The sequence below is a fragment of the Sphaeramia orbicularis genome, chromosome 9 (assembly GCF_902148855.1).
Source record: "Sphaeramia orbicularis chromosome 9, fSphaOr1.1, whole genome shotgun sequence".
In the NCBI taxonomy this organism is placed as follows: domain Eukaryota; kingdom Metazoa; phylum Chordata; class Actinopteri; order Kurtiformes; family Apogonidae; genus Sphaeramia; species Sphaeramia orbicularis.
Genome location: NC_043965.1, coordinates 25,100,007 through 25,113,075, shown reverse-complemented (window position 1 = coordinate 25,113,075; position 13,069 = coordinate 25,100,007). Strand labels below are relative to the sequence as shown.

Genomic DNA, 13,069 nt, shown 5'->3' with positions numbered 1-13,069 from the left:
TCTTGGATTTTATTTACACATACAGCCATCATGAAATGCTTTATTTTGTATTTTTGGATATCTTGGGAGTACATGTTACTTTTTAGGCTGACAGTTACTGCTGAAGTGAGAAATAGTCTAAACTGACTTATAACTGAAGGGTGTGTGGTTATTTAACACAAGGCTTTTTAATTGTTTAAATAGTCAGTACACCAAGCATAAGTTTCAGTCAGTGGCCTACAAATTTTTTTTAGAAATGATCTGTCTCAGAGATTAAATCTGGTAAATCTTACATTCTCTAATAAAATGAACTGGAAAATAAATGACAAAATCAGTGGTTAACTGATGTTTTCAATGCATATGATAAAATGTTATTACACATACATACTTGTTTATGTACATTAACAGAAAAGATGTATAAATCTTCCACTAGAAAGAACCTGAAAACTGAATGTGATGTAATGTTCAGACAGTGTATTGAAGTAGATCTGGTAGCTATAAGACAAGCATTCAATTTGACTAATACCCATCTCTGATTAATTCTCAGAATTTCACATTTTGACACAAGACGGTATCTTTGAAACTACAGCCAATCATCATTTTTAACTGGAGGCATTTGACTTGTAGACCAGTGTTATTAAAATTCCATTTGCTTTTACCACAAATAGACATTAAATAGATTTAGAATTTACTGCACTGTGAAATATGATTGCTCCAAAAAGTGTACTTTTATAACTGAATTAACAAGTTTAATCCGGTGCCATTATGTAATTAAAAGAGTCAACTAGTCGTCTTCAAAATACATTCTATTACTATTCACCAGGAGGAGGCACTGTGGGCAGGAAGATAGGTCTGTACAGGAGCAAACGCAATAAAATCAATAGTAGAAGAAGAAAAACACTGAAGTTGTGGTTCACCAAGAAGATGAGGACCACGGGTGAAGCCAGCGCTGGAAACTCAGACTTAACCATGGATGACGTTAAAAACCTTATTAAAAAGAAAGATGAAATTGAAGAACAAATAAAGGCGTATTATGATGTCCTGGAGGACGTAAGTCGGCTCTAATATCACAGTTAACGCTCATGCTAAGCTAATCTGTCATCTCATCATCTGTTTAATTGTTGTATTTGTTTTCGTGTTTACAGCAGGGCGTCGGAGTCGCAGGTCCTTTAGTTGACGCAGAGGGCTACCCCCGAGCAGACGTGAATTTATACCAGATCAGATCAGCAAGACACAATATTTCATGTGCGTCAGTGTTTTTGTTTTGACAATATGTGTCAATTGTCTTTAACCGACTTGATCGATGATGTGGAAGTAACAGATCATTAACTCGGCAGTCGAAGCTCAGGTGTAGCTGTTAACATTTGTGCCTGTAGATTGATCCAGTGAACCAGCATGCACAGAAAGACCTGACAGTGATTCTGCTGTTTATGAATATGCTGTTAACTGTGCTTTACTTGTATGTTTTCAACATTATCAATGTCTGCCGTGAAAAAGATCTATAGGGCCGTAACTGGTACTTAACAAACTAAGAAACTACAGTTTCTTAAAAAGGAAAGAAAGAAAGAAAAAAGAAAGAAAGAAAAGTTTGCTTTGATAGTACCATCACAGTTGTTAATATTCAATAGTGATAGGTGTCACTGTAGACCTGCTAACCTTATTGATCTTTGTTTATTTTTTATTTAGCAATTGAAAATTGTAAGAAAACGATTTTAATATAACGTCCCCAGGTAGAATATTAAGCTGTCTTGTTTTGTATTATGTTCAATTATATCAACAATGACACAACAGAAGGAAATGTTTTTAATCCTGATGTTAGAGGAAACTTCACCCAGAAGATATTTGGTGTTTGCGCTTAAAATCCATCTATTAAGTAATTTAATACTTTCTCTCAATAAACTAAACAATTGAATTGTTGAACTGAAGTGTAACTTAACATAACTGTCTGTTTTTCCTATTTTTTTTTTAAAAGGAGAAATCGATATTTTGATCATTTTTATTTTAAAAAATGACAAATGTGTCATCCTTTGCTCTTTTTTAATCATTGGTCATTCTCAGGTTTTTACTGTATCTTTCAGGTTTGCAGAATGATCATAAAGCAATTATGGCTGAGATCGAAGAAGCCTTGCACAAGCTTCATGCTCAAGAGAAAGCCAAGCGAGAGAAGGATGAGTCAGAAGCCCGGGAAGAGGCACAACAGGCCACCCAACCACCGCCGTTTGCCCGGGTCGATACTGTGACACAAGGCTCACCTGCCTGTGGAGCTGTGAGTGACATGATCGGAAAACTCAAGTCTCTGACTGAAGAAATAAACCTTTATGTTCATGTGATTGTAGTAGTAATATCATATATAATTAAAATGACTGGTATTTTCTTTTGAAAGGGTCTCAGAGTTGGTGATGAGCTCACTGAGTTTGGTTCTGTGAACTCAGAGAACTTTCAGAACCTCCAGAACATTGCATCTGTGGTACAACACAGTGAGGGGGTGAGTTATAAATGACACTTTTTACTAATTACATTCTTTTGTTTAAACATCATGTTGTTCCTTTCATAGATTCTTTTCTCACAATCAGAAGGTCTTGTAGAAATTTGACTTATGTTACATGCAATATAAGATGTACTAACTGCACTGCCATGTCTTTAACAGAAACCATTAAGAGTCATGGTCATCCGGGGCGGACAGAGAGTTCACATGACTCTGACTCCACAGCGATGGTCAGGCAGAGGTCTCCTGGGGTGAGTGCTAGCAACAGAATACTATAAGTCCACCTTAAAATATGATCCATGATTTAACTGGCTGTCAGTTGGTAGCAAAAACGTAATAAGTGGTCACAAGCCTGTGTTTGTCCTTTTTTCAGATGCAACATTGTTCCGATTCCTCGATGATCACCAGAATGCTTCTTTGAGTCCTCTGGTATATATGACATCAAAATAAAATGTTAAAGCACTACTGTTTTCCAGATTTTCTTCATAATGGCTGAATTCATGCTGCAGCTTAACACAACTGATTAGCCATACAGGGTGGGGAAGCAAAATTTACAATGAACATTTAGTTGTTTTTTCTCAGCAAGCACTACGTCAATTGTTTTGAAACCAAACATTTATTGATGTCATAATCATACCTAACACTATTATCCATACCTTTTCAGAAACTTTTGCCCATATGAGTAATCAGGAAAGCAAACGTCAAAGAGTGTGTGATTTGCTGAATGCACTCGTCACACCAAAGGAGATTTCAAAAATAGTTGGAGTGTCCATAAAGACTGTTTATAATGTAAAGAAGAGAATGACTATGAGCAAAACTATTACGAGAAAGTCTGGAAGATACTATTAAAGAAGAATGGGAGAAGTTGTCACCCGAATATTTGAGGAACACTTGCGCAAGTTTCAGGAAGCGTGTGAAGGCAGTTATTGAGAAAGAAGGAGGACACATAGAATAAAAACATTTTTTATTATGTCAATTTTCTTGTGGCAAATAAATTCTCATGACTTTCAGTAAACTAACTGGTCATACACTGTCTTTCAATCCCTGCCTCAAAATATTGTAAATTTTGCTTCCCCACCCTGTACATGTTAAAACAAGGCTGTGCAGGAATAAGTTAACATGTTAGATCAGCTCTCAAAAGAAAACAGCACAAGGATTTCAGGGAATGTAATGAATCAAATTACATTTTACTTTACGTGACAACTTAAATAAATGATCTGTTTTAATGCACCTTTTTTGCATTGTGTGGTATCTAAAAAGCCAGAGGAAAATGGCGCTTGAAAAGATCTGATGCGACCTCAAACCTTTTCTTTTACAACAAATTGGTTTAAAATTGATGAAGTGGTGACCCATAAACTCCAAAGTCAAGACCAAATTTCTATTTTCTGTGTACAATTTCCATTGTTTTCAAAGATTAATAAACAAAGTTGAAATTTGTGACTGTATACTGACACCTTCACATTTTATAAACACATTTGAAAATGTGTTTATTGTATTTAAATGTACATGACAAGATGCCCAAAAGTTGTACAACATCACTGACTGCTACATTTGTTCTTTGCTGATATAATTATATATACTTAAATACACTCAGGCCAAATGAGTGTCTGTTTTGTATTATTACATATCTGCATTTTTTGTAACTGACAACTCAAAATGTTTTTTAGGGTTGAGATTCTATGATACTCGATCATGTTTAACAGGGACAACCGTTAACAGAAAGTATGAGCTAGCAAGTAAACACAGTCAGTCTTATTAAAGTTCACTTAACCTCCTGTCTTTAAGTTCTGTTCAGAAGTTCGTGTATCTATACCAAACAAAATGGCATAATCAGTATCAAAAAAGAAATAACAAATCTAATGCAGTAGAAAAACATCATGACATTGGCTTGAGTTTTTTCTTTTTGGCTTTGACCATCGTTGGTAGCTGGATTTTGAAGGCAGTCCTAGAAAGAAAAAGTGAATTAGTATCTAGATAATCTTGACAGTAAAGATAAAATCATGTCTTATCTTTTAACCTGTAGCATTCACATAAATTACATGAAAAATGGGTGTTTTAATATGCCTGAAAAATTAAAACTCACTCGCAAGTTGTGCAGATGGGGCTGAAGTTGCAGAATACTAGAAAAAGTATAAAAGAGGTTCAATGTAAAAACTGCACTTTCACTTGAAATTATTGTTGTCATGATTTTTTGTCATTTAACTGGGTATCACACTCACTTGACAGACAAACGGAACAGACATAACCGATCTCAATGAGGTTACGATGGCAGAAACACGCAGCTCTGTAGTCCACATGTACAGGAGGAGGCAGCACCAGCTGTGAGCGCTGTTCAGAGTCAGGCAGGAACACCCACTGTTTGGAAAACACCAAAATAAACACCAATAAAAGCAAAATATAATGTATACTCTCAAATGTGTCAGCCACTACTGTATACTTACCAAAAGGTACTGTGCCAGGGCAACCTTCTGAGGGATCTTCAGGTACAATCCTCCAGTTATGTCACAAGCCTAAGAAGTAAAGAGCTCAAAGTGAAAAAGCTGAAACAGGTCAAGACATTCATAGTCATAGAACACCCTAAGCAATGAAGCCTTTTAATGTTTACCTGCTGAAGGAGACCGGAGTCAGAGTCTAACACGCAGGCATCTATCAGGACGCTCTGTTTAAAACATAGGACAGTTATACTTGTTCGATGAATATACAAGTGTAAGAAAAGTAATAAACTGATCATTTTACCTGCTTCTGAGCAGCAAAAATCACATTCATGAAGTTCATGTACTGGAGTGCACAGTCATCTGCTGCTTTTATCACCTATAAATACAAAATGACTATTAAACACAGTAATCAGTTAATTTTTGTTCAATTTTTATTAGTGAAGAGCATATAACCACAACAAAATAATGCTAATTGTTATATTTTAACTGGATGTGCAGTTCTTAATAAAGATAGAACAAGACATCAAAGTTCATGCCTCAGCTATTTCCAGCACCAACTCAGTCAAAAACAATGTGTTTATTTATTTTTTTTTTAATCGCTCACATTTCTAGATTTACTAGTCTGACATGGCATTGCACTTTCTCCAGGTAAGAGGGAAAGCCTCATAAAGGAGCACTGTAAATTAGGAAAAAAGAAAAAAGCAGGAATAACATCAGACCATTTAGGGCTTACCAATATTCTGGATTTCATCTCCTGTCCCACTGAAAAACAGCGTGCAGACATAGAACTTAACTGACACGAAAAAAGCAACAGCTCATGAGCATTGTTAACCGTAACAATAAATAAAATTACCTTCCAACTCTTTTGAGGTTCTATGAATATCTGAATATGAAATGTGTAAGGAACATCTTCCAAAAAGCTCAGGCCAGAAAATGAGTCAATTAGCAACACTTATTGCTTTTTACAAAAAAAAACTCCAAAACAAAACACAAAAACCTTTCAGTGTTCAAATGGGCAACCAAAACAAGGCAAAATCTAAAGCATAAAGACACTCATCCTTTAGTGTTTAAGCACATACTGATGGATATTGTCACATAATATGAATGTTTTTAAAAAGGATACAGCAAAGAGCTTTGGCCAGGGATCCCGCCAACATAGTATCAGTTGAATTTCCTCTGACTTCAGCTGTAATCAGAAAGGACATAATATATTACAAAACCCCTTACATTTAATCATCAACACATAAAACAAAGAATTAGCCACAATGGTATGATTTGATATTATTATTATCCTAGCAAAGTCAACCTCAACAATATGATGAGGAATCATAGGGTCTTGTTCCATCAAAACAGTAAACACATAATTCTTTGTTTTATCCATGTGACTTGCACTTACTTTTCGACATAACTTCCCTGATCTCTTCAGCAATCAGGTTATTGGCGACTGACAGCAGTTCATACTTCCCGTCTCCACTGGAGGATGCATCATCCCCACTGCCATCCCCGCCTTTCCAGTTCTTACTGGGATACAGAAAGTGACTGAAATAGAGAAAGTGGGAGAGATGTGGCTATATGACACATGATAATTACTTATGTGCGCTACACCACTAACAAAAAACTGAATTACCTATCTTGACAATGGCTTGCAATTACAGCCAGCTTGTTAGTCCTGGTCATGGCCATATGGGAGTTTCCCATCACCATGACAGCATCCAGACACTTGGACAGGGTGAACTGAAGGGAGAAAAGAGGACAGTGGATGATGATAAAACTCCAAAGTACAGAGGTTTTTACTGGATAAAGCACATCCAATAAAATTGGATCAGCCTAACATCGAAGTGTCTAGTCATACCTGAGGCTCACGCTGAGCTTGCTGCCCCCACCATATTGGATTAACATCCACAACGATGACAAGCAGATTGGTGTCATCATCTGTAGAAAAATTAAAAACAGTCAATGTTTAAATGGAAAAAACAATATTAATATCAGGGTAATAAATGTGAGAACTTTTTCACACTTTTGATTCAATGCCCTGTAACTTCTCTTGGCAAATATTACTGAAGCAACCACATTAAAGTTAGGTTTTTGTTTGGTTTTATAGTATGTATTTGGTCACTGAAAGAGTTAATAAGGTGTACTTTGCTTTCTGGACTGCTCCCTAAAAGAAACAGATCAATTATAGTCTGAATCATGTACATTCAGTGATTTATACAAGAATACTTACTCTTGTGTTATGAATCTATATATGAATAGATTTTTTAGAATTCGCTTGAACATGTTTTTGACATGGTATGTGGACCTAACATTAATTTCCAAAATAAATTTACTGCATTTACTGTAAACATTAAGAAAATTGATTTTTTATTCATATATATATTTTATCTCATTATTTTACTAAAGAATTTTCATATCCACACATGATGAAGTGCCCAGCATTCACCAAATCAAAAATATGAAGATGATTTAATGATAATGTTAAATACTTGGAAACATTACAAGGACTTATGAACCATATAATCACTAACAGCCTTTAAACTTGGACTAATTCCTGTTTTGAAGGTTTTGTACATTTTTATACCATTTACACCGTCATGTGATTAAATAAAGATAACTGAGATTTAAAAAAAAAAAATTAAAAACCGTCACAATGCAGCTAGTAAAACATTTTTACACCTTCGGTTTACATTATAGTATGTGTACAGTCAGATTAAAAAAATACAACATAAGAGGCTCAGAAAGATGTACCTGATGCCATCGCTGCAGGATGTTTGTATGCAACGGAGAACTATAACAACTATCCCGTAGTTTTCAGCCTCTGTTAGTGCATGTTTGGTCTGTAACATCACACTAAGGAAGCAAAGTAAGAGGTGTGGCAATTTTGACAATGTATGGATAAGTAATATGTTCAAAATAATCATAAACACACACAGTTCAGACAAACTCCGCTAAATTCTACACTACATTGAATTGAGACGTATTTTTACGTCATCGGGATGCGACGTGTTCTTCTTCTACTATTTCAAAAAATATCTACATGGCTCTCTTCCGCCATCTATTGGATAGTGTGACCCTGTAACTCAAGGGTGTCAAACTTATTTAATTTCTGGAGCTAGATTCAGCAAAATTTGATCTGCAGCTGGCCGGACTAGTAAAATAATAGCATAATATTATATAAATAATATCAACTCCAAACTTTTCTCTATGTTTTAGAGCAAAAAAAGTTAATTTATATTATGAACAGGTTTACATCTACAAACTATCCTTTCAAAAGATGTGAATAACATGAACAAACTGAAAAAATAAGTGTAATTTTAACAATATTCTGCCTCAGTTTACCATTTACACATGTACATTATAACTCACAGATCACAGTGGATCTACAAACACACAAAATATTGAGCAACAGGCAGAAAATTGTTAAAACTGTACTTACTTCTCTTAAGACATTTCAGGTTATTTGTATTTTTTGCAAAATTATACTTTGTTTTAACGTAAATAAATGAAAATATTTACATTTACAAAGAGAAACATTTGGAATTGTCATTATTTCTATGTTATTATGATAGTATTTTACTGGGCCTCCCCACTTCAGATTGAATTGGTCTGAATGTGGAACCTGAACTAAAAGGACTGTTTATATCTTAGTGTAATTTTTGCATTTCACAAATTCACCCTAAGGGCCAGACTGGACCCTTTGGCAGGCCGGATTTGGCCCCTGGGTTGCATGTTTGACACCTGTGCTGTAACTCTTTCACTGAAAAAAAAAATACGTTGGTGAATTATTAAAACAGACGAAATGACTTGTACGATGGTTTACACACTTTTTAAAAAAAAAAATTCCAGACCAAAATGTCGCATTTCTGATTTGAACTTGAAAGAATGGACTGAATTTGAATGTAAGGATTGTTAGTTGTGTGTACATTATTTTTACTTTACTTAACAGGGACCAGGCACAAATAGATATTTCTCATAAAAGGAATAATTAAAGAAAAGATGCAGGTATGTATAAAATAATTCTGCATCTAACGTACTAACTACAAATATACATGAACAGTCTGATAACATCATGCTCCCACACCAATTCACTCCATATACAACCCCATAAAGTACACACATAAAGTTTATACACTTGTATTCATTTCTGAGATTATTTCATCAACACTAATATAATCTAAGAAAAAAACAGGATGATATATGATACAATTGTTTGTTATTAATTAATGTTGTCAATACTGGTTTCTTAAAATCCATTGTTAACTTCACAAGAAATGATATGAAGCTTGATCTGGCTTTCTGGGTGTTGTTTCAATTTCGCGATTGCTTTAATTATAAAGGTAGATTTTGCAAAGACAGCTTCTTTTAGGGACTTTACAAAGACTCAGAGCAGTTGATGTTGAAACTCTGGTCATATGTTCTGAGCAAAATTCCACAGAGGTTCTACAAAATTAAATTCACACAATTTATTTTGTACTTACACACAAACAACAATGATACAATTGTGGTTTCCTAGCTCAGACTTCTAGGGATTTTCTATTGGGATCTCACAAATGACTTTGCAGCACTTCAGAGGTACTTAACTAACACTTTGACAGCGAACAGCAGAGGGCAGCATTACAGCACAGAGGGAGCAAACACTTCACGCTTTTGTATTCACTTCATCTCATTTGTAAAGCTTGAAACCTATAATACTTTAACTGTTGACTAAAAAGTAAATAAGACACATTTGACAGAGACTTGGATTGTTTTAAAAGGTATGATTTTTATTCTCTGACAGTGTCAAAGTGACAAAGTAAAGAACAACTTAGCACTTGGATGATGTATTTGTTTTTCTATCCTTATTTTCATATTTCCAGATGAAAAGACAAACATATAAAGTAAGTAAACATTTTCCTGAATTATCAACACAACTCCCTGAGGTCACTTGCCGTGTTGCGTGTGGCCCTTGAGGAAGACAGACCTGTATTTTTCAGTCTGGTAGTTATCAGACTCAATGGCCTCACTGAGGTCATTTAGTGTCACGTATACGTCCCCATTGACTTCAGTCACCTTGTGAATTCTCTGTTTGACACCCTTGGAGCGCCAGTAGGTCCTCAGAGGTTTCACTGTAGGATTGTCCACAGCTTGGTAAAGTCCTTCCCCTTCTGCCAGTGTGATCTTGTACTTATGCCACGGACACACGATACACAGTCGACCATTAAACTCCTGATAACACAGCATAAAAATGGAGAGAAATTACTTCAGTATCACTGCTATTAAGATATGCCTTTATTAGTCCCACAAGGGGAAATTTCAGGAAAAAACATAAAATAAAAAAATCAGGGGAGAGTGCGAAAGCAGTCTCCTACTACCAGAAATTATGCAGTCGAGATTCCCACATTTGGGGAATTCGCAAGGGTCAGTAAAACCCGAGTGTAATGGCAGAGTCTTGCCCTGGGTGAACCACCTTCTTGATCATGGTGTCTCCCCTGCCAGGTAATTATGGCTATTTCCTATACAAGAAATAGAATCAAAACAAGAAAAAAAACTCACCTCAATGTCTCCATGTTCTAATGCACCTCCTGCATCTGCCAATCAAGTAAACATCAATAGAATCATCATACTGAAATATGTTTATCAACTCCTCATGTCTCATTTAAAAATATGAGTCACAAAACTAAAGTTGATAACCGTGTTTACAATAAGACTTACGATAGCAGCGCATGTCCATTGCGTAAAGTTGTCCGTCATGGTGCAGAACCAGTACATCTCTGCATCCATTAACCAGTTTGGTCACACGTCCCGCTTTCACAATGTCCTCCTTTCTCCCAATGAAGTGGGTGGAAAGAGGGGGTGTGGAGGACGAAGGAGGTGATAATGAGGAGGAGGATGACTGAGAGATATCCTCTTCAGATGACAACATCACTTCTTACAACAGATTTCTTTACTGTAAAAGAACATTGAAATATTTTTTTAATAACACAGATAATATAGCTCCCAAAACTGTGCATGCCAACTCATGAGCAATTCATAAATTTTCTGACTTCATATCATGAATTTTAGAGAAAAAATGAATAAATAAATTAACTGAGAACTTTATATATATATATATATATATATATATATATATATATATATATATATATATATACACACACACACACACACACACACACACACACACACACACACACACAAAGAAAGATGTGGGGAAGAGGCACCGAGGAGGTTTTTTTCCCCCAATTATTTAGGTAATTTGAAGAACATTATGATCTCTAAAGCGAGTAAAATAAGAAGACTATGTCAAGTATATAATCTTATTACCTCCGCCAAGGAGGTTATGTTTTTGCCGGCATTGGTTTGTTTGTCTGTCTGTCCGTCCGCAAGATAACTCAAAAAGTTATGGACAGGTTTGGATGAAAATTTCAGGAAATGTTGATACTGGCACAAGGAACAAATGATTACATTTTGGTGGTGATGGGGGGTGTGTGTGTGTGACTGATCTGCCTTGGCGGAGGTCTGTGCTCTCCGAGTGCTTTTCTAGTTTAATTTATATAATTTCTATTTTTAAACCTCGAGCTTTTTTTTTTATTTATTTTTTTTTATTTTTATTTATTTATTTATTTTTATTTTACCTACATTTGTATCTATATATTGGAAATGCTAAATATTTTGTGAAGTGTGACTATTTTTTTTATCCTACTTTGATGTAATATTATCATGTATATATACTGTTCAATTGTTCATTGTTCAATAATAATAATAATAATAGTAACTAGAAAAGCACTCAGAGAGCACAGACCTCCGCCAAGGCAGATCAGTCACACACACACACACACACACACACACACACACACACATCACCACCAAAATTTTATTATTTGTTCCTTGTGCCAGTATCAACATTTCATGAAATTTTCATCCAAATCCGTCCATAACGTTTTGAGTTATCTTGCACAGACAGACAGACAGACAGACAGACAGACAGACAGACCAACGCCGGCAAAAACATAACCTCCTTGGGGGAGGTACTAAAAGACACCGAGGGAGGCACCTACAGTAAACAGCAAAGCCTTCTCTAGTGAAAATACACAATATGACACTCAAAGCTAAGCTACACACACTCATTCCACCGCTCATGAATAAAACATGAAATCAGCCTACCTTATATTTAGTATGGTGGCTTTAGCTCATCTCTGAGGTCTGTTTTGTCCAGTTTTCCTCACGGGATGGCTCTGGTAGCCTGGCAACTGGATGCAGATGTTGACTTAGTTACATGTTCGGGGCTATTGCACGTATCTGACGCTTTAGCTCACTAAAATCAACTAAGATGTTCAAAGGCGTCCAATATATTTAACTAAACATGCAGCACATGATTAAATACAAACGCAAGGAAAGTAAAGAAAGCAACAGCTCTGGTAAATGTAAGGAAGAGGAAAAGAAACTGCTATGCTATGTGTTACATTTAATGTTGTCCCTAATGAAACACAGACTGCTGAAAAATTATCCCACACGCTCCTCCGCATTATCGTCTTTACATTTTATTTTATTTTATTTTATTTTATTTTATTTTATTTTATTTTTGTTATCATCTGTTGACAGTTTGGTCTCACACTATTTGTACAGTTTTGTAAAAAAAAAAAAAAAAAAAAAAAAAAAAAAAAAAAATTGAATAAATTAAAATAAATAAATAAAAATTCTATCTTCTAATTCTATAACACGTATGAGTTACTTTACATTACTATATGTTATGATACGTTACGTCACGTTATGTTAAATTTATAGTCTTGGATGAGAGCAAAAGCAAAAAGGGATGTTAGGTTTGAGAGATAAAACTAAAAACATTACTCACAGCTGTAAGTATAACCCAATATCTAAACGCATATCCCATAGTATTTTTCCGGCTCTATATGTATTGTTTTATAAAGGGACTGTTAATATCTTGATGGGACATTTCTCCTACTTAGTCTGAGGAGGCTTTTTGTCTTAGGAGGTTTGTTGGTGGGCATTAAGCTCTCTGAGGGATTATCTCCCTTTCATGCTGAACTGAGCGTAATTTGACCGGCTGTCCGCCTACTGTTCTTTACCTTGTCTGATAAGTGTTTTCTGTTTCCTCCACCCGTGGGTCTCCCGTTCAGGTCCTGCTGGAGCAGGACTCATGTTCACACGCAGCGGGAGAAGGGGCGCACGCTTC

The 13,069-nt window shown here is 35.5% G+C and overlaps 3 protein-coding genes and 1 non-coding gene across 5 annotated transcripts; 1 reads left to right on the top strand and 3 right to left on the bottom strand.

The window, feature by feature from the left end:
* The first annotated feature begins 857 nt into the window (after positions 1-857).
* Positions 858-2,929, top strand: psmd9 (proteasome 26S subunit, non-ATPase 9). Its single transcript, XM_030144190.1, has 6 exons — positions 858-1,029; positions 1,125-1,224; positions 2,058-2,245; positions 2,363-2,464; positions 2,627-2,715; positions 2,838-2,929. The coding sequence occupies exons 1-6, from the start codon at positions 904-906 to the stop codon at positions 2,863-2,865; spliced, it is 633 nt and encodes a 210-aa protein (XP_030000050.1). The 5' UTR covers positions 858-903; the 3' UTR covers positions 2,866-2,929.
* Positions 2,930-3,894: 965 nt separating this feature from the next.
* gtf2h3 (general transcription factor IIH, polypeptide 3) lies at positions 3,895-7,866 on the bottom strand. The gene is made up of 13 exons (XM_030144189.1): positions 7,645-7,866; positions 6,752-6,831; positions 6,527-6,633; positions 6,296-6,438; positions 6,023-6,085; positions 5,753-5,782; positions 5,633-5,661; positions 5,201-5,275; positions 5,070-5,123; positions 4,906-4,974; positions 4,684-4,819; positions 4,548-4,584; positions 3,895-4,409 (listed from the first exon to the last, which is right to left on the bottom strand). The coding sequence occupies exons 1-13, from the start codon at positions 7,652-7,654 to the stop codon at positions 4,340-4,342; spliced, it is 903 nt and encodes a 300-aa protein (XP_030000049.1). The 5' UTR covers positions 7,655-7,866; the 3' UTR covers positions 3,895-4,339.
* Positions 7,867-9,638: 1,772 nt separating this feature from the next.
* LOC115425406 (Rieske domain-containing protein-like) lies at positions 9,639-13,035 on the bottom strand. 2 transcript variants are annotated; one of them, XM_030142953.1, is made up of 4 exons: positions 12,963-13,035; positions 10,588-10,822; positions 10,429-10,463; positions 9,639-10,101 (listed from the first exon to the last, which is right to left on the bottom strand). In XM_030142953.1, exons 2-4 carry the CDS (start codon positions 10,796-10,798, stop codon positions 9,817-9,819), a joined length of 531 nt encoding a protein of 176 aa, XP_029998813.1. In that variant the 5' UTR covers positions 10,799-10,822; positions 12,963-13,035; the 3' UTR covers positions 9,639-9,816. The 2 variants fall into 2 exon arrangements, with proteins under 2 accessions (XP_029998813.1, XP_029998812.1); XM_030142952.1 differs by lacking the exon at positions 12,963-13,035 and adding an exon at positions 12,040-12,347.
* LOC115426507 (U1 spliceosomal RNA) lies at positions 10,216-10,379 on the bottom strand. The gene has a single exon (XR_003936354.1). It is a non-coding gene; the product is annotated as a U1 spliceosomal RNA (small nuclear RNA).
* Positions 13,036-13,069: the final 34 nt, after the last annotated feature.